The 21,540-nt window shown below is 34.3% G+C and overlaps 1 protein-coding gene across 1 annotated transcript in view; it reads right to left on the bottom strand.

Moving 5' to 3' along the window:
- The window catches only part of HAUS6 (HAUS augmin like complex subunit 6), a 39,719-nt gene that overhangs the window by 11,869 nt on the left and 6,310 nt on the right, over positions 1–21,540 (bottom strand). Inside the window, exons 3-12 of the mRNA XM_016205486.2 lie at positions 21,267–21,345; positions 20,611–20,743; positions 17,609–17,756; positions 15,780–15,845; positions 14,828–14,876; positions 12,270–12,440; positions 10,222–10,415; positions 9,288–9,414; positions 7,676–7,778; positions 2,090–2,171 (exon numbers count right to left, since the gene is read on the bottom strand). Coding sequence (XP_016060972.2) covers positions 2,090–2,171; positions 7,676–7,778; positions 9,288–9,414; positions 10,222–10,415; positions 12,270–12,440; positions 14,828–14,876; positions 15,780–15,845; positions 17,609–17,756; positions 20,611–20,743; positions 21,267–21,345 — 1,152 coding nt within the window. The remainder of the gene's footprint in view (positions 1–2,089; positions 2,172–7,675; positions 7,779–9,287; positions 9,415–10,221; positions 10,416–12,269; positions 12,441–14,827; positions 14,877–15,779; positions 15,846–17,608; positions 17,757–20,610; positions 20,744–21,266; positions 21,346–21,540) is intronic.

Here is a 21,540-nt window from a genome sequence, read left to right as displayed (position 1 = left end):
AATTACAAGACCTAGGAGCTTGGAAGAAGACAAATGTGGAAATCAAAATATATTTAATGCAATTTGTTCCCCATATTAAGAGAATTCATTAGAATTAAATTCTTAGAGGCTGTGTCTGGCTCCTATAGAATTCTGATAGTACATCTTAGTACAAAATTCAACTTCAAGAAAGGATCTTGAGGTTCAATGGAGTTCATAAATAAAATCTGATTTATGAACTAATCTACTAACTCCATCACTCTTTAGTCCAGCAAGAGACTTTAATCAAAATATTTAATTTGTTCTCTCGTGGGAAGACAAACCAAAAACTTAATTAAGATTAGGGAGCACCAACTATTCCCACCAGCATGCTTTCAGAACAACTGTGATAAGGGGGTAAAATGCACAAGCCCAACAACTTTCCTATTTCTTCAATATCAGGTCTTCATGGAAGATTTCATTGTTTCTTTATGTACTCAGAAAATCAATATCACACCCAGATCTAAGAATAAAAATATAATTCTTCTGCAAGTAGTCCTGACTTCCTGTGAACCAGAAAATTATTGCAGAGGAAACTACCCATAACTCAATGTCAAATACAGCTGCGTCCCCAACTTATCCCCAGGGGATACACTCCAAGACCCCCAGTGGGTGCCTGAAACTACAGATAGACCTGAACCTATATATACTATGTTTTATATACAGGTATATTATACACATACCTTTTCACTTACAGGAAGCACTTTACAGCTTCAGCATATCCAAACTGCCAGGATCACTACTCTTGCACTTTGGGACCATTATTAAGTAAAATAAGGATTATTTGAACACAAGAATTGCAATACTGCGACAGCTGATCTGCTAACCAGGACAGCTATTAATGGCTGGGCAGCATATACAGCGTGGATATGCTGAATGAAGGGACAATACATGTCCCAGGCAGGACAAAGAAGGATGGCCCAAGATTTCATCCCACTGCTCAAAATGATGCATAATTTAAAACTTTGAATTATTAATCTCTGGAATTTTCCATTTAATATTTTCAGAACATGAGTGACCACAGGTAACTGAAGCTGCCGATAATGGGGAATACCATGTAAGTTTGACCCTTGTTGCAGGAGTTTTAACTTATTAAGAGAATACATAATAAAGAGGGCCTCCATTCATTTAAAATTTAGAATTTCCCTAAGAATTGTTGTTTACATATCTGTGTCTCATTTACATGGGGAATTTGGACTGAAAGGCACCTATTTAAGGCAAAGGGTAATCAGAAAAATATAAAATAATAAAGAAATATGTTTAGTATATCTGTAATTGATTGCTACTTAATAATGCTTAACTTCAATAAAAAAACAAATATATTCTCCAAGTAAATTACATATATTTAGTTCAAAGATTTTTGCTTATATAATCTGGCATCAGTTTTAAGGGCCAAAAAGGGATAACAGAGAAAACAGGCAATAAAAAAAATAAGAATAGTCCTGAAGGAAGTTACAACAAATCAAGTAGGTTTAATTTCTCATATGTTAAATTATGGAATTTGAATGAATTAGAAGCATTTCTTTTTTAAAAAAAAAGAATGGAACTCTTTTTATAAAATGAGGTGTAAAAACCCCAACATATAAGAGATAAGAGAGCAAGCTGCTCAGGTTGAAGTGGGAAAGGCTTGACTGCCAAGAGGCTGAATTAGATTCAATCCACAGAACCAAAGGCACTGCGGAACACAGACTGTGAATTAACAAGTGGATAATCTCAAAGGTCCCTAAACTCTTGGATTTAGTCAGTAGCTACAAGTGGTTTCAAAGAAGTTCACAGACACAAAAAGACAAAAACTCCCAAACTTGCATTAGATAATTTCCACGTTTTTTCTTCAAAAATTAGACGATTCTCATGAATCCCAGCATTTTGATATAGAAAAGAAAAAATATGCCCATGTATCAGAAATGTTGAATCTTTTCTGAAAATGTAGATTTGCAGTGGAAAAATACTGTCTGATTAAGAAGAAAATTATGGGCTATCCCACAGTAGAGAAGCTTGGAAACTGGCTAAAGATGGGACTAAAATTAGTAAAGGGGAAAAAAAATCAATATGAAAATCAATTTTGTTTTACCTGTTGGTTAGATCATATACAGTTCCCGATACATCACTGGCTCTTCTGCAATCATTTTCCTGGTTATGCTGTTTATGTTTATCTAAAAGAACAGAAAAATTAATTACTCTTTAATTATGTTTTTACATTCTAATATTTGGAGATCTCTTGAAATTCTACAACTTCTAAACAGGAAAAAAAAATCAAAATAATACAAATGCTAACAGGAAAAGACAATTATTCAATTGTTAAGTAGAAAGTGATAGGCCAGTGATAGAGAATATTAATGGCCTTTTCTAAAAAGATCAATAGTTCATACTGTTTCCAAATGGGACAGTCCATATTTCTCCAGCATTATATAGCCATGCTTCATGTTTAAGTACACAGACCATGCAATTACCATCTAAAACAGCAAAGCCAAAAAGATACAGTTCTTAGCATTTCCAGCCCAGCATCTATGACATTAGTCAACCTATACTTATTCTTCAACATCTCATTGAAAAACTATGTGCCACCACTATACTAACAATGGAAGAAAGAGTCTGCCTCCAAAGAGTGCAGAAAAGACTATTGATGACTAGAGAATTGTGGTATATTACTATACCACAGTATTATGACAGAAGTATACACAGAATGCAACAAGGCAGAAAGGCATCTGGCCCAGACTAGGGAAACATAAAAGAGGCATGAAAATACTTGAGAATAAGGTAGAACTTTGGTATGCAAGAGCACAGGGTATATCTAGTGGAAGCATGGTAAGAAATGAAACTGATTAGGCAAGCCATTGCTAGATTACAGAGGATGATATTCCAGGGGCTCCTCTTCTTTCAACATGTTAGCTTCTCAAAGAGTATTTACACATGTGTCCAAAGTGTTACTATATAAGAAGCCAATGTACTATGTGAAGTTTTCCTTTTAATCCATTATAATAGTATGCCAATTTACAATATTTTCAATCTCTATGCTTTTGCAGCTACTAATTATAATGAAATTACTGTGATTTATAAAATATTCCAAAAATGAGCACAAATACAAATATACCACAAACTTAGTAGACAACCGTAAACTAAAATGATTATGCACAACTATAAACACTATCTGATGGAGGTAGGCAGTTGACGTGCATTTGTTGCAGAATGTAACAAAGTTTGTAAGGTAAAAGTTGCTAAGTGAAAAAGCATCTAGAGCTTTTTCCTTTATTTTTTCCTAAAGGTGATGGCTGATAGGAAGCCATTGATGTATATTACACCTAGAGTTGGGAAGGATCATATTTACACTACAGAAAGACCACTGAGAGTCATTTGTGATATGGAATAGATAGAACACTGAAGGCTGAGTAGCTAGTTAGAACACGATTACAGGCAAGAAATGACAAAAACTAAACTACAATACTTAAGATGTGAGGATAGCAAAGGAAGGGACAGACATAACAGGGCATTTAGGGGGTAAAAACAAAACTGAACTCACCACTACAAAGCAAACTAAGATGAAGCAGACAGTGACTCCTACCATTAACACACTAGAACTGCTAAATAAAATGTAAGAAAAAGAAAAAAAGAAAAAGAGTGCCCAGGAGAAAAATAAAAACCATCACATGCCAGAACCAAAGATAGAAAGCATCATCAGCATGGTAATCTCACACTGAGAAATGAAGGCTCAATGAGGCAGGCTCCAGGATCTGAACACTGGAGACTTGATGCCTACATGGTAACAAGAAATATCATCTCCGGTCACTCAGGACGGGGATCTGAGAGACTGCCATAAGGCAGGACACTGTGAAAGGCTGTTCAGCCCTTAAAAGGGGGATTATAAAAATTCTGCCAACTGGACCAGAGAAGTAACAGAGAAGCTTGTGTCTACCTGGAATAATGGGGGAGGGAGAGAGGAAAAAAAAAAGAGAGAGGGAGGGAGGAAATTTAAAACCTAGCCTACTCAAAAGGAGGTATGAAATCAAAAGCTATATTGGCTACTTGTTGTTGGAATCCCAAACCAAAGACACTAACTGGCCCAGCTCAAGGGAAACACCTGGGACCCTAGGCCACTCTGTAGAGACCCTTCTACAATTCAGGGCCCATGTGACTCCTCCAGGGATGGGGAGACATTGAGATCAGTCAACAGGAAGCAGACCAGCATGAAAATTAGCAGGCAGAGAATATAGAAGCAGAAGTACCTGAAACACAGAGATATTAGAAATATTGACAAAGATGCATTTTAAATGATCAGAAAATAAAAAAACATCAGGAGCCATAATGAAATATGACACCATAAAGAACAGGCAGTTCTGAAAACGAAGCAAATGGAAAGTACATTCATGAAAACTAAATACTAAATGGACAGGTTAAAAAAGGAAATTAAACCTGACTAAAGAGATAATTACTGAACCATAAGAGAGATCCAAAATACCCCAAATGCAGCCCAGAGTTACAAAGAGGTTATAAATTTGAATGAGAAGTTAAGAGATATGAAGGACAAAGTCCCAGCAATAGAACTTACAAAAGAAAGGGTCAAAAGAATGAGAGAGGCAATATTAAGAAGAGATATTAGTGAATAAGTTTTCAGAACTAAAGAAAGATAAGAGCCTTCACATTAAAAAGTACACACAAGTCCCAAATAAGCTAAATAAAAACAAATATACATTCAGACACATCTCAATGAACCTGCATAATACAAAAATAAAGTCATAAGAGCAACCAGACATCAATGTCTCAGAAACAATAAACGGCAGAAAGCAATGAGATCATAGGAAAAAATAAGTGTCTATCTAGAATCCTACATGCAGTCAAACTATCATTCAGGAATTAAATGAAACTAAAGACATTATCCCAGAAAGACTAAAGAGATTTTACTATTCAGGGTCCAACACTAAAAGTAAAGGATATACTTCTAGATGTATTTCTCAAAAGCAAAAAGTAGAACAAGAGAATACTGATCAAAAAACAAAATCAGTGAAGTGTGGGTAAACCTAAACACGCAATGACTTTGAAAACAATTCCTACCAATGTCATTTTTTTTAAAAGGGGAGGGAAGTAGGGGCATTATTCTAGAATAAAAGTATAAAAGTTAGGTAGACAAAACAACCACATGTAATGAGTGAACTCTCCTTGGATCCTGGTTCAAAAATAAACATTCACAAAGGACAGTTCTGGGGCTAAGAGAAATCTTATTTGTCAACTTTAGAGTGACAGAACAATGCTGGGTACTGTTAGACCCCTTCATAAAGTAAAACTAATTTTATAAACATACACCAGAACAGACATAAGATTCAGGATAGTGGTTACCGCTACAAATTTAGGAAGAATGGGGTCGAGGAAAGGCAGATATCAAGAGTTAACTATGTTTGTACTTTTTTAAAAAAATCTAATGCGCCCAGCCGGGCATGGCTCAGCGGTTGAGCGTTGACCTAGGATCCAGGCAATCAGGGTTCGATTCCCGGTGAGGGCACATGCCCGGGTTGTGGGCTCGATCAGTGACTCTCTCATCATTGATATTTCTATCTCTCTCTCTCCCTCTCCTTTCCTCCCTCTGAAATCAATAAAGATATATTTTTAAAATAAACAAATAAATAAAATAAAAAATAAAAAAATAAAAATAAATTTTAAAAATCTAATGCAAATATTGCAAAGATTTATCAGGAGTGTTCAGTAAGCATGTATTTATATTATTCCCTGTACTTTTTAATATGCTGAAATATAATTTTAAAAACCAATTTAAAAGAAAATTACTTCAAGTAAAACATATTATTAAAGTGGAAGGGGGGGAAGTTGTTTTACTCAAAAAGTATAAAATAGCCCAACCGGGCGTGGCTCAGCAGTTGAGCGTCGACCTAGGATCCAGGCGATCGGGGTTCGATTCCCGGTGAGGGTACATGCCCAGGTTGTGGGCTCGATCAGTGACTCTCTCATCATTGATGTTTCTATCTCTCTCTCTCTCCCTCTCCTTTCCTCTCTCTGAAATCAATAAAGATATATTTTTTTAAAAAAGTATAAATAATATTTATAATAATATTTATAAATAATATTTATTTCCCCCAGCTCAGGGAAATAAAATGAACCCCAAGAGTACAAACTGTGCTGTGTTGGAGGAGGGGGTTACCAGCAAAAAACTTATCAAAAACCTCTAAATGTAGATTTCTGGACTTCTTAAGCAAACATATATATGCCCTCACTTTCAAGGCAGACAAAGAGATCTCTGAATGGACAAGTGGACAATTTCATGGTTTCACAAGCCTGAACTAAATCTGACAAGAGTACAAAGGCCCTTACCAAGTTGAAGTGAGAACACAATGACAAACAAATATGCCAAAAGCTTTCAAAGTAATTCTATCATCAAAAGCAATGCTCTACTGAAGGTCCTTTTCATTCATCAAACCAAGCAGTCAAAATGTTCCACTCTTCTCCCAGCTCCTATTCTGAGCCTTGCTCTCTGGTCTGCTATCCTTTCCAACCAGTGTCCTCCCCACACACACCTGACTCCCAATTCAATTACCTATTCCAGTTATGTTCACCCTTTTCTTCTTAAGTCCTGCCATGACCTCTGGCCTGCCTGAACTCAACTATGACATACACATATTACCTTCCATCTTGGCTATATAATTCATACATTTTTTTATTCATTTATTCCTCCACCTATCCATATTACATTTACTGTACTCAATAACAATTTATTTCACACAGTACTGGGCAACTGGGGAAAATGAATATAAAGTGTACACTGGATATTGCAGAGAAAGTAATTTTTAAGTGTGACATTGGTATGATAGCTGAGGAAGCTTAATAAAACATTATAGAATTATTGTTAATTTTTAAGTGTGATATTAGTATGGTAATAATATAGAGGAATGTCATTTTATGGAAAAGCATGCTGAAACACTGAAAGTATTTCAATGCCTAGAATTTACCTGGTTTAGCAAAACTACAAATATATACATTTAAAGTAAATATGGCAAATGTTAATTGTTGAAACAAGCTGTTAAGTATTAGGGTAAGTACTGTACCTTTCTTTCATGTTAAAAAATTCTGGGCTTCTACATAAAAACTTGTAAATGAATGTTTATAGCAATATTACTCATAATAGCCAAATGGTGAAACAACCCAAATTTCCATCAAAGGACAAATAAACAAAATATGGCTTAATCATACAATAGAATGTATTCACAAAAAGTAATGAAGTATTGATACATGCTACACCTTGGGTGAACCCTGAAAACACTGTGCAAAGAGTGGAAAACTATACAAATGAGAGAAACCAGACACAAAAAGCCTCATATTATATAACTCCACTTATACAACATATCCAGAATAGGCAAATGCATAGACATATGAAGTGTATTAGTAGTTGTTATGAACTGGGGGAGGTGGAAATGGGGAGTGACTTTTAATGGATATGAGATTTCTTTCTGAGGTAATGAAAATACTCTGGAACTAGATAGTGGTGACAGTTGCACAACTTTGTGAATTTACGATATGCCACTGAGATGCATGCTTTACAATAGTGAAATGATGTGCATTTCATCACAATGAAAAATAACTGGGGGGGGAAAGAATGTAAAGGACAGTTATCGTAGTGAGAAATATTGATGAGAGGGAAGTTTAAAAGAGAATAACCAACCTGGAAGTGAAGCAGGATACTGCAAAAGAACACTTCTTGCATATACTTCTTCTGAGGCAGGATCAAATGAAAGAGGAGACATAGGTGGTAAAAGATCCACAGCCTTCAAACAGAGAATTCATAATTTTGAAATATACACATTTTACTTACTACCACATAACAATACTAAGTTAATCTATGACTGGATGATTCCAACAAAGACAGAATTACTATGCATATAAATTATCCTATAATTATTTTTAAAACAAGGAGTACAATATTAGGAACAAGGCGACTGCTTTGTCCTTCAGCTGTATCTCAAACATTATACTACCTCTAACATCAAGAGGAACATCTCATTTTTTAATACAATTCTCTGAATCTAAAAATAGTAACTATAAATCACAACAGCCACTTGATGAATACTCGAATATGTATTTTAAAAAATTACAGAAACCAAACATTTGACCTTTGGGCTCAAATGCAAAGATGACAAACATACACATACATAGCATTCCAGGTCATTCGTAACATGATAAATCAAGAGATTGCTTTATATTAAACTACTCTCCAAAAGGCAAGTCAAACCCAGAAAAGAAAACGCTAAAGGAGTTCGTCACCACCAAACCAGTATTACAAGAAATGTTAAAGGGACTGTTTCAAGGAGAACAAAAAAATATATATATATATCAAAACTATGAACAATAAAATGGCAATAAGTACATATCTAACAATAATTACTTTAAATGTAAATGGATTAAAACCGCCAAACAAAAGACATCGGGAAGTTGAACTGATGAGGAAAAAAGGTCCTACATGCACTGCCTACAAGAGACTCACTTCAGATCAAAAGACACAAACATTGAAAGCAAAGGGATGGAAAAAAATACTTCGTGAAAATAAAATTTAAATTAAAAAGTTGTGGTATCAATACTTATACAAGACAAAATAGACTTTAAAACAAAGGCTACAGCAAGACACATCTGGGTATTTGTCCGAAGAAACCCAAAACACTAATTCAAAAAGACATATGCATCCGTATGTTCACTGCAGCATTACTTACAATAGCCAAGACATGGAAGCAACCTAAGTGTCCATCAATAGATGAATGGATAAAGAACTAGTGCATATATGACTCGGCCATAAAAAAGAATGAAATCTTGTCATCTGCAACAACATAGATGGACCTAGAGAGTATTGTGCTAAGTGAAATAAGTCAGACAGAGAAAGACAAATGCCATATGATTTCACTTATATGTGGAATCTGAAAAACAATAAATGAACAAACAAAACAGAAACAAACTCATAGATACAGAGAACATTTTCATGGTTACCAGATGGGAGGGGGAGTTGGAGGGATGGGTGAAAAAGAGGACGGAATTAAGAATTACAAATTGGTAGTTACAAAATAGTCATGGGGATGTCAAGTATAGCATAGTCAATAATATTGTAATAACTATGTACAGTGTCAGATGGGTGATTTATCGGGGTGACCACATCATAAGTTATATAAATGTCTAAACACTATGTTGTACACCTAAAACTAATATACTATTGTATGCCAACTATAACAGAAAAATAAAAAATTTTTAAAAAAAGAAAAGAAGGCAAAAGTCAAGTCAATATTACTTACTGGAGTCCGACCTTTAATTAGACTGAAAGGAGACAGACCAAGAAATTCTTCCCACTTTTTATGCCATTCTCCTTGTTTTTCAACAATAGAATGTGTTATAGCAGCAAGATCTTCTTCTAATTTATGCCTATAATAGCATAAAAATAACTTCATTCAAACATGAGTATATAATAAAAGTATTGAGTAAGATATAAGAAGTTTGTAGAAAAAGCAAAGTATAACAAAGTTCAACTAATACAGCACATATAAATTGAGTAAACTCTCACAATAAACACTCAGAATCTAAAATACTTTTTAAGACTAGAAAGCAATAATACATCTATTACTCCATTTAACTTTAAAATACAATTTTTTTCAGCCCTAGCCAGTGTGGCTCAGTTGGTTGAGCGTAGTAGTCCCGTGCACGAAAAGGTTACCGGTACCATTCCCAGTCAGGGCATATGCCCAGGTTATGGGTTCAGTCCCCAGTCACATCAATGTTTCTCTCTCTCTCTCCCCCTTCCTCTCTAAAATCAATAAAAACATATTAATAAATAACTACATAAATAAAATACAATTTTTTTCATGGTTCTGAACTAGAATTGAAATTTTACTCTCATTCTCTATCCATTCCTAAAGACAACTCATACCTCTCAGTCACTCTGCTCAAAACTTTTCTGAGCCCTAATTTATTAGCAGACCCACAAAAGAAAAGCTATAGAAAAGTTAAAATTATTTCATAAAGAATTATCACTCAGAGCAAATAATATATTTCAGACAAAACTACATTAATTTTCCTTTCTACTTCATGTGTCTCTCTTATAAGTACTAGTAAAATTTTCACAGTTGTTTGCCAAAGCTAAAGAGTTGTTAAACTACACAAGTTGTGCTAAGAAATTATTAAAACCATCCTCCTCCTCCCCCAGTAAAATAACAGAGAATCTTACTAATGTACCTCATATGGTTCAGATCCAATAATCTTTCTCTCTGAAACTTGGTCTCTTTTTCAAGGAAGCGAAGGTCTATTGTCAGTCTTGCTTGGTCAGCCTGACAACATTCATATTTCATTACTTTCAAGACTTCATTTAATAACTGAATAACTGTTAACAGGTTCAATTTCCCAGCCTCATAAACATTTCCTATGTGCAACTAAGGGTTCAAAAGGAGGAAAAAAGTAGTAAACTACAGGTTCTTGACATAATAAGCTACTACATAAATATATTTTACTATTACATTAAAAGGTTACCTTAAAGAAGAATAAAAAAAGCCAAATGTCTACCCCAAAATAACACTATGTAAATAATTTTGGTCCAAAGAAAACTGTTGTGGAACAATTAATATGCCAAGTTACAGTTTTGTTATGTAAAAAGTTGAAAACTAGAATGACAGAAATGCAAATAAATGGAAGCAAAATAAAGATTGAGGAGAAAAAGCAGATTTGGAGAAAGATTATGAATTCATGTTTTGTCTTTTTTTTCCCACTGTGTAACTCAACTCACTGCCTGCAGCCTATAGACAGAAGCCAGGCACACAGTAAGCCCTGGCATGGGCACTATGAGAGACCCAGAGGCATGGGCTTGCCATAAATCCAAAATTTTATCTTTGTATCTTCTGGACTATAATACCATGCATGATAAAGTCATGTTTTAACAGAAGTTGCCAAATGACGGCACCTACAAGCTGAATCCAAACTTAGACATGATTTTTTGGCCTGCACAGTTCCAGTGTTTTAAAATCATTTGAATTAGTTGCCAATATTTTTAATCATCAATTTCATATAAAAATTACTATTTCTCCAAAGACCTCATTACTTCCCACTTTATCCCAATTGTTACACACAATTAGCTTACTTCACTTACACACATTACTTGCCTAGTCCCTCTAGGATTCTTACGTTGTCAGATCCTAATTTTTATGTGCTCTGAATTTAAAGTGCCTGTCATATAACCTATGAAAGGGAAACCTCTTCAGGGTCACAATATTTTATCTTTGTATCTTCTGGACTATAATACCTGGCATACAGGAGATGCTTATTAAGTTGTAAGTTTAATAAAATTTTTAAAAGTGTAGACTATCCAGATGGAAGTGTCCCATAAGCAAGTGGAAATCATTTTTTTTTACTTTTTTATTTAATCCTCACCCAAGGATATGCTTATTGATTTGAGAGAGCAAGGGAGGGAGGGAGAGAGAGAAACAGTGATGTGAGAAAGACCAAACTGATTGGCTCCCATACTCACCGACCAGGGATCGAACCCACAACCTAGGTATATGCCCTGACCATAAATTGAGCCCCCCACCTTATGCTGCAACACTCCAACCAACTAAGCCACCAGGCCAGGGAGCAAGTGGAAATAATTTGATGTAGTTTGAATTAATGGAGAGGCTGGAAATACCAATTTGAGAATATTAATGTGCAGGAAGCTGAAGCCATGGAATTGGTTAAGAAAATACACATGAATCCGTAATGTGGGAAAGAAAGGGAGACATTGAAGGAACCATGGCAACACTTTCATTTAAAAGTGAGACAGAGAAAAAGGAATCAGTGAAAATACTGTAAACTGCAATTTGAAAAACCAGAGGAGGGCAGAGACATGGAGGTCACAAAAGCTAAAGGAAGAAAAGACTTTGAAACATTAATAGCATCAAGGTGAAAGAAACCAGAGAGAATAGAGCCTTTCTAAGAAGACATTTGGCAATCAGATCATTGTTGCTCTATATGAGAATTTATAAAGAACTATACTATATCACCTTCCTAGGTAAATTCCCACTCTCTACACTAGATATGATGTAACACCATATAAGGTACAGACAATTAATAAAAGTTGATGGATATAAATATACACAGCCTTACCAGTACCCCTCTTTATAAAAGTTTTACTAGATACACTCAAAAGTAAATTCTGAATACAGTAGAAAAACACTAAGAAAAACAATATGTAATATATATAAAATAAGTGCATGAAGGGAGTAATCTCAAAAGCTTCTTTAACATCAAATGCTTACCTGACACATTTGTTTCTCAATTTTGTCAAGTAAGAGCCTTGGAACATTGATAGCAACATTAGTTCCATCTAAAGTATACTGGTTAACAAGATTAAGGACTGAACTAACGACTTCCCTCTCTTTTTCCAAAAACAGGAGTGTTTCATTCACTGAGGCCCACAAAGACCGAACCTTTGAAAACAGACAAAGAAAATATTAAAGTCTATATGTAATCTGTACATACATTAAAGAAACATAAAACACAAATATATGCTCACTCCCAAGAACAAATGAAGTATTCCCAAATGCCTTCTGGTGAGAAAATTAACTAACTGTATTTTAATAGTCTAAAACCACTGGTAGTATTTCCAATGGGGTATTATTTTTTATTTTAGATAGAAAAATATTTATTAAGCTCTTTAATAAATTATGTGTACACAGCTTTTAGAAAAGATAGTGTTTTGTAATGAACATATATTTAGATATCTTTGTTTTTTTTTATGATGACCCTTAAATTGTCATCTTTTTTTCAAGGACTAGAGGTTTATAACTCTTATATGTAGTAAATCAGGAAATGTTTACTAACCCTGTTAATGCCAAGCATCTCAAAGAAGAGGAAAAGGGAATTCAACATGGGCATATTTCAGGCAAAATTCCCCCAAAATTCAACAAAGTAAAATAATTTAAAATTTTGATTCCCTAATTAAATTAGTTCCTTCTATTTATTCTTTTTTTTTTTTTTAACATTCTCCAAGAGTTGTCAATAAATACTCTGTCTCTGAAGCTGTTTTACTGCTTTATTTGTCATTAATATAATCCTAAAATTCTGACATGCATGCAATACAGCATGCAGCTGGCATCTTTTCTTGAGGCAAATTCAATAAAGTATCTCCAATGGGACTTTAAAACTAAAAAATTCTCAGGAGAATGTAGCCCACTATGATTTTCAAAATAAATCTAAAAAACCTTATACTACCAAGATGCAACTAGTATTTCCTATATTCTGACATGCCAGCAACCTAATGAAGATTTTTCAGAGAGAAATAATAAAAGATTTTCATGAGGGGGGAAAAAAACCTACACATTAATCATGTCACTCAAGTTTCAAAAAGTTGAAAGGTGAAAAACCATGCTTCTTTAAAGGTATCAAAAAACTGCAGCCAACCCAAAGGTCTACCTAGAGTAAAAAGAGTACACTGTGCTATATTCATAGAACACTATACAGCAATGAGAATGAACACACTGCAACTATATACAGAAAAGCATGGATAAAACAACATGAGTAAAAGAAATCAAACACAAAATAATATACTCTATATACTCCAATTTATATAAAGTTCAAGAACGGGCAAAACTCATCTTTAGTGTGAGAAGGGAAATGGCTGTGAATGAAAGGGGGCTTAAGGCTTCTGGAATGTTGGTAATGATCTATTCCTTAAACTGGATGATGGTTACATGGATGTGTCACTTTGTGAATTTTGCCAAGGTATACATTTATGATTTTTACACCTTTTTGTATGTTATGCCTAAACAGAATTTACAAAAGTGGGAGAGGGTGGAGAAATATGATAATTATACCTATGCTGGTGTCTGTCTTCCCATGGTACAAAGTAAAGTTGTCCCCAAAAGAAGGCTCACTGGTGGGCAGTCTAGGTTTCACAGGATGGCATTTCCCTGGTACACTTACAAAAATCCAATCTAGAAATCTTATCTTGTAAATGGCTCAAAGGTGAAGCTGAACAACATTAACCAAACTCAGGAGAGATTGCTGTGAAAGCTTTAACAAGTTTTATACCAACCTATTAAATTTATAATCAAAGATACTGCATTCAGTAATAAGAATGTTCACATTCACTAAACTGGAAGCTCCATGAAAAAAGTAACTTTGCTGGTTTTCATCATTGCTATATTAGCTCTACTATCTAGAAGAATACCTGGCACATGGCAGATGATCGATAAATATTCATTGAATGAATGAACAATTATTTCCTGAGGATAGCACTTACCTTTTCCAGTGACAAAGAGCCTGAGCAGCCAAATTAATACCAAAGCAGTGTGATGATCACAGAATCAGAACAAAGAACTTAAAGACAGATGTCACTTAAACACAGAAGCCTAAGAAAACACTCCTGCCCCACATCGAAGTCAACTTCTAAAGCCTAAGACCATTTATATCTGCCCGATTACGCTCTACTACCAAGCCAGCCTCAATTTAACTTCTCATTTTTCTTCCATACTTACCATCTCCCTTCAGTTAATATATTTTATTTTTATAAATACTGATTAAGTTACAATCAAACTGAACTTTTCTTGCTGGCATGAAAAACTTTAAATTCACCATATTTAAAGCTGCTTTTGTATATATTAGTCTTATAAATTATAAGCTATTCTTCCCATCATATTCAAACATTTTAGAGGCACACTGTTAATACCTTTACATATGTAATGCTTATAATGAGTAAAAAAAAATTTAACAGTGCTACAAAAAGAAATGACAAAGATAGTCAAATTAAGTAAGCAAACATTGCCTATCACAAAAGTAAGAAAGACTACATTTCTCTCTTCAAAATTTGTCTCACCTTTTGAATCTTCTCTTGTATATCACTATGGTCATCATAAGGTTCCATTCTAGTTAAAAATTAAATAACCTCATTAGTCATTTTTTAAACTTTATTTTAATTGTTGACACTATTACAGATGTCCCCATTTTCCCCTTTCTCCCCCTCCCCTGAGTCCGACCCCCTTCCCTCTGGTCATCACCATACTACTGTGTCTATGGGTTATGCATATATGTTCTTTGGCATATCCCTTCACCTTTTTTCATCCAGTCCCCCCACTTCTCACAGCTGTCAGTCTGTGTCATGTATCCCTGCTTCTGTTTCTATTTTACTCATCAATTTATTTTGCTCATTAGATTCCACATATAAGTGAGATCATAAGGTATTTATCTTTCTCTGACCAGCTTATTTCACTTAGCATAATAATCTCCAGGTCCATTAGTCATTTTAAAAATCACACGGTAATTTACCATCCAAAGAGCTAACTGATCTGCAAACCCACCCACTAACAACCATTCCATTTAAGACAAAAATAAAATTCTAGCTCAAAGCAATAATTTATTAGAACTGGACTAGTACCCAGCCAGTGTAGCTCAGTGGTTGAGCATCGACCCATGCACCAAGAGGTCGCCAGTTCAATTCCCAGTCAGGGCACAAGTCCTGATTGTGGGCTCGATCTCCAGTGGGAGGCTTGCAGGAGGCAGCCAATGGATGTTGATATTTCTTTCTTATCGATATTCCTCTCTCTCTCTCTCCTTTTCCCTTCCTCTCTCACTAAAATCAATAAAAACTTTTTTTTTTTTAAAAAAAAAAAAGGAAGAACTGGACTAGGAATCAGAATTATATTCTATATCTATCATCATCTAAGTATTGATATATTACTTATGTTTCTGAGACTCTCAGTTTCCTTACCTGTAAAATGCTGGAGCAAAACTAATATGTAAAGCAATTTTCAGCTCTAAAAGTCACTTACTTTTTTACTTGGTTTTGCAGTCCTATATATTCTGATCTCAAACGTCCTATTTCTTTATCTAATAATCTGTAAGAAAACATACAAAATGACAGCTATACAGATGCTCCTCGACTAATGAAGGGGTTACATACATCCCAATTAAACCCACCACAAGTTGAAAATACCATAAGCCAAAAATACAGTTAATACATCTAGCCTACTGAACATCATAGCTTAGCATAGCATACCTTAAATTTGCTCAGAACACTTACATTAGCCTATACTTGAGCAATTATCTTGAGTTTTATCTCAAGAGTAATTGCCTTACCCCTCTGCTTACCAGAAGCAAGAGACACAGACGGGCATTTTGTAGACATGATGGGATATGAAAACAGAATATCAAAAAAAGCTGGCAACACAGTTAAGTGCAGAGTATCAATTGTTTACCCTGTGATCATGTGCCTGTGTAGGAGCTGTGTCTCACTGCCACTGTCCAGTATCATAAGAGTATCATACCATTTATCACTAGCCAAGGAAAAGATCAAAATTCAAAATTTGAAATATAGTTTCTAGTGAATGCGTGTGGCTTTCACACCATCATAAAGTCAAAAAAATCTTAAGTCTAACCATTTAAGTCAGGGACCATATGTAATTCCATTACAATAAACAGTCTAGTTACTCTTTTTTTTTAATTATTATTTTTTTTATTGCTATTAGACAGAGGGAGGGAGAGAGAGAAAGAGAATCATTGATTGGCTGCCTCCTACACACTCCCTACTGGGGATCCAGCCGGCAAACTGGCATGTGCCCCAACTGGGAATCAATCTCCAGGTTCATGGGTCAATGCTCAACCACTGAACCACACCTGCTGGGCAACAATACAGTTACTTTAATATTTTCCCCCCTTCATATCTTTGCTCAAGGCCTCTGAGGACTACTCTTCCAAATACACCCAGCAGCCAGCTAAAGGACTCTACAGTTCCTTTTAGAGTTACAGGATTTAAGATACAAGCTGCTATTGAGAGGAACCAAGGACTTTTTGGCTCATGTATTCTCTGACTTCAAGTAAAAATGTTGGAGGTCAGTAAAACTACTCTGCTCTCTTATCCTTGTCTCACATTCCTAGGGGATAAATTTCAATGTTATCCAACACAGTCAAGCAACATTGCAGCTTTAAGGTAGTATCAAAGGAATTTGTAGCTTTAATAATAGATAACACAGCATTTAAAAATTATCTTACTGAAGTTGTTAATAATTGTAAAAAATTAGACACAAACTATTTCTGAGTAAGAATCTTGCCTGTCTTGTTTAACACTGTAGGATCAATGCCTAAACAGTATCTGGCACATAGAAGTAACTCGAAAACAAATCTGCTGAAGAGATAATCCTAAACCTAAAATAGTATAAAATGGTTAAAGAAACTATGAAATACCAACTTAAAGGAATATCTACTTAATAGATACTCAACAAACTATTAAGTAAACATTAAAAGTAATATACTATGGCAATATGAAAAAATTTACAGAATAAAATATTAAGATAAAAAAGGATACAAAACAGAAAGAACACTATACAGCTTAAACACATATTTCCAAGTTAAAAAAAGAAAAAGAAAAAACTCCTAAGAAATTAAAATTTTAAACTAAAGTGGTATTTTCTTTTCCTCTAAACTTTCATTTACAGTATACCTAAAGTTTAAAACATTTTATTCAGAAGTTATCTGGTTTTAAAATGGAAAGATAACAGCAAGGAGTTTTGAGGTAAACATGGATTATTACCACTGAAGGTATGATGACATTTATACAAAAAGAAAAGAATTTTCAGTTTCTAACTATTAAAGTTTTACTTACTGTGCATTTTCCTGATACTGATGGAAAACAAAATCTTCTCTTTGTAAAATCTGTAAAAATCTGTTACGTGCTACGTGGGACCTGGCAATGCACTTGTGCAAATCTTGTGGCTTAGAATTAAATGTCTCTGCAACATGTTTGGATGAATCTACATAGAACACAAGATCAGAGAAAATTTAGACTTATAAGCTAATAAATATTTAAACTGCTGGCTTTTATTAATAATTATTTACATATTACTTATTAATTATTTTTAAAGTGATTAACAGTCTCATATAACAACTCCTTAGAAGCTGGCATGCCACATATACAAAAAGATACAACTAATTTCAACAAAAGCAAGGCAACTTTAAAGGATATTTGAGCCCAGCCGGGCGTGGCTCAGCGTTTGAGCATCAACCTAGGATCTAGGAGATCAAAATTTGATTCCCAGTCAGGGCACATGCCCCAGTTGTGGGCTCGATCCCCAGTAGGGGGCATGCAAGAGGCAGCTGATCAATGACTCTCTCATCATTGGTGTTTCTATGTGTCTCTCTACCTCTTCTTTCCTCTCTCTGAATTCAATAAAGATATTTAAAAAAAAAAGGATATTTGAAGTTGAGTTGTTTTACATAATTAAAGCTTTTTAGTGTCCATTTGCCCAAAATAATTCTTATCACAGCTTGATGTATCCATGTGCAAATACACCGTCATACATGAGCAAATACACTGTCGTACGTAAGCAAATTCTTAACAAGATCTTTTAACAACAAAGGAAGAAAATATACTAAAAGAGATGAGGTGAGATCACATCATCTCTACTGAGGCCATCCACGTACTTTTCTTCCTAGTAAGAACAGGACAGGACAACCAAAAAAAAAAAGTCTCCATTTCTCAAGTAATTAAGTAATTCTTGGCTGTTACTAATGTTCAAAGCAGACCCTGCGAACAATCCATCCAAACATTTCAGGGTCCAGGTGTTTTACCTATAATAAATCCTACTTTAAGGTGGCTCAGTATGAGATGGATATTCTGGAAAACAGGGACCCCACACTGCACTTAATGTTACCAATCCAGGTCCTAGAATTAACCCCAAAGAAACCACCATGGTTTCTAAACATTTAGCATTGGACAAGTTCACTGAATGTAGAAGTCATCTAGGGACTGAATATGTTAAGAAGAATTGCTTTAAATCAGAAATAGGACAACCCCATGCTTAGAAGCCTTATGCACAGTAAACTCTTGCTAAATCCAAATGCACACATTTCATATAAATTTTGGATTACATGTAATTGGGGTAGATCACCTACTTATAGAAAAACTGGTAAAATACTTATGTTACATTAAATTTAAAATATGCAAATGCCTATAAAACAAGATCACATGTATTTTTTTAAAAAGCATGCATAAAACATAAACTAGAAAAAAGGTTTACATGTCACATCACAGAGAAGGGATAACAAACAAAAGCTCCTACAAATGAAAAAGAAAATAGCTGAAGAGAAAAATGGACAAAGGATAAAAATACAGAGTACAAAAAGAGTATAAATTACTCTTAAATACTCAAACAATTTTCAATATAACTAAATATATAAGAGAAATACAAATTAAAACTACCCGGAGATTCCATGTTAACTATCAGAATGAAAAGATAAAGGTGTCTGATCACACACAATGTTGGTGAGCCTTTGGGAAAATAGACACTCTCCATACACTGGTGATATAAACATAAATTGTCCAATCTCCACGGAAAATGATCTGGTAATAATAGCAAATTACAAATGCACAATTTCTTTGACCAAAAAAGAAATCATCTTCTTGGAAGAGAGAGAGAGAGAGAGAGAGAGAGAGAGAGAGAGAGAGAGAGAGTGTGTGTGTGTGTGTGTGTATATATATATATAAAGAGAATATATACACATTTGCCTGTATTACTGATTATATTGGTTGCTTTCAAGAAGGGAAACTAGGTAGTTAAAGAATAGACATGGAAGATAGACTTTTTTTTTTTTTTTTGGAAGATAGACTTTTAACTTTTTGATTTTTTAGGAAAAAAAAGAAAAAGAAAAGGAAACCAAAATGTCAGCAATGGTTGTCTCCAGAAATTAGAAGATGGGTACAGTTTACTGCATCAACTTTTCTGCATTTTCCTGTTCATGTTTTATAAGCATAAACCAAGTAAACAGAGCAGCATATTTAATAAGCTAAACAACAGCCTGGCCGGGCGTGACTCAGCGGTTGAACGGCGACCTAGGATCCAGGCGATCGGAGTTCGATTTCCGGTCAGGGCACATGCCCAGGTTGCAGGCTTGATCCCCAGTCGGGGGAGTGCAAGAGGCAGCCGATCAATGACTCTCATCATTGATGTTTCTATCTCTCTCTCTCCCTCTCCTTTCCTCTCTCTGAAATCAATAAAGATATGTTTAAATAAATAAAGCTTTAAAAATACAATGTATGTTTTGTTTCTATGAATTAGGAAATAGATCAAATCCCTTTAAAACTGCAATTTGTAACAAAAAATTTCCACCCACTACCAGTAGCCAAAATAAATCTCCCACAAATTCAACACATTTAATATAGTGTTTTAGAGGGAAACTATAATCTGCAGGTCTAATATGGCCCACTGGCCATTTTCTGAGGCCAGCAAGCTAGGAATACTTTCCACATTTTTAAAGGGTTGTATTAAAAATAAAATAAATAAAAACAAAACACAGAGAGGTATATGTGACAGTGACCCTATGTGGTCCACAAAGTCTAAAATATTTACTATCTGGCCTTATACAGAAAGTGTTCCCCAACGCCTGTATTAGAATATAATAGAACAATTTGAACTGTTACTTATGTTCATTATGAGAGGATTTCAAACTATAGTTCTAGTAGAATATTAACTATTTGCCTTCTTGGGTTACTTAATATTTTTATCTTACCTTGCTTTATTAAAATTTCTTGATGATTTACAAACTGCAAAGAATAAATATTTAAATAACAAAACAAAACAAAAAATTTCTACTACAAGTTTAACTTACCTGTAGAATGGGTTTTTATATATGTTATTGCAACATATCTTGCAAAATGATACATCAGGTGAATAAACTTAGGACCACCAGGAGAAAGAAATAGTGAACCAACAACTCGAGGAAAGCTACTTCCAGATTCCGCCTATGGAAAAAAGAAATAAGGTAATTTGAAGTCCTTAACAACAATAACCTTTATATTCACATCAAACTGTTTTGAAGCATAATAGGATTGATCAGGATTATTCCATTTAAATCCAAAGCTGAATTTTTGAATCTTTCTAAATTTTTGGTGGACTTGGTCACAAAAAAGTAATTATAATATAAACCCACAATTATTGACACTATTTGGGGACACAAGCTAAAATAATCTATAATCAAAAAAGTTTTCTTTAAATAAAAACTGTGATATAAACTCCAAGGAATCAAAATCCTATTTACAATGCGCCTAGGTAGCAAAGCTGGTTTTCTAGAAATATAAATCCCATTCAAAAACCATGCAAAGTATTATTCTAATTAATCTTGCTTCTACTGTTAACATAAAAGCATTAAAAACATTTCACCTCTAAAAAAGTAATATACAATTGTACCTCAATAAACCCAGAAAAAAATTTAATGTAGTTTTTAACCTCTTTAAAGTTTTCATTTTCCAGAAAGAGGATACTTACAGAAATTTTTTTTAACCATTCACAGCAATGTTTCCGGAATTCAGTATCACTTTTTTGGTCAAATGGAGGCCAACAAAACCTTAAAACACAAAAGCATTAGAATTATGAACAAAAAAAACAAACTCAATAAAAATTAAAAACATCACATTTATCTCCCATCCTAAAAACAATGCTAAATGAATTAAGGCCAGCATCATAGATTTCAGCTAATGAGAGACACCAGCCTATGAGAAATTGGGTCTTCTTCTTATAAATATCTATAGGGTTGAGTTCA

This window comes from Miniopterus natalensis, chromosome 12 (genome assembly GCF_054644295.1).
Source record: "Miniopterus natalensis isolate mMinNat1 chromosome 12, mMinNat1.hap1, whole genome shotgun sequence".
Classification (NCBI taxonomy): Eukaryota; Metazoa; Chordata; class Mammalia; order Chiroptera; family Miniopteridae; genus Miniopterus; species Miniopterus natalensis.
This window is presented reverse-complemented; position numbering and strand designations above follow the sequence as displayed.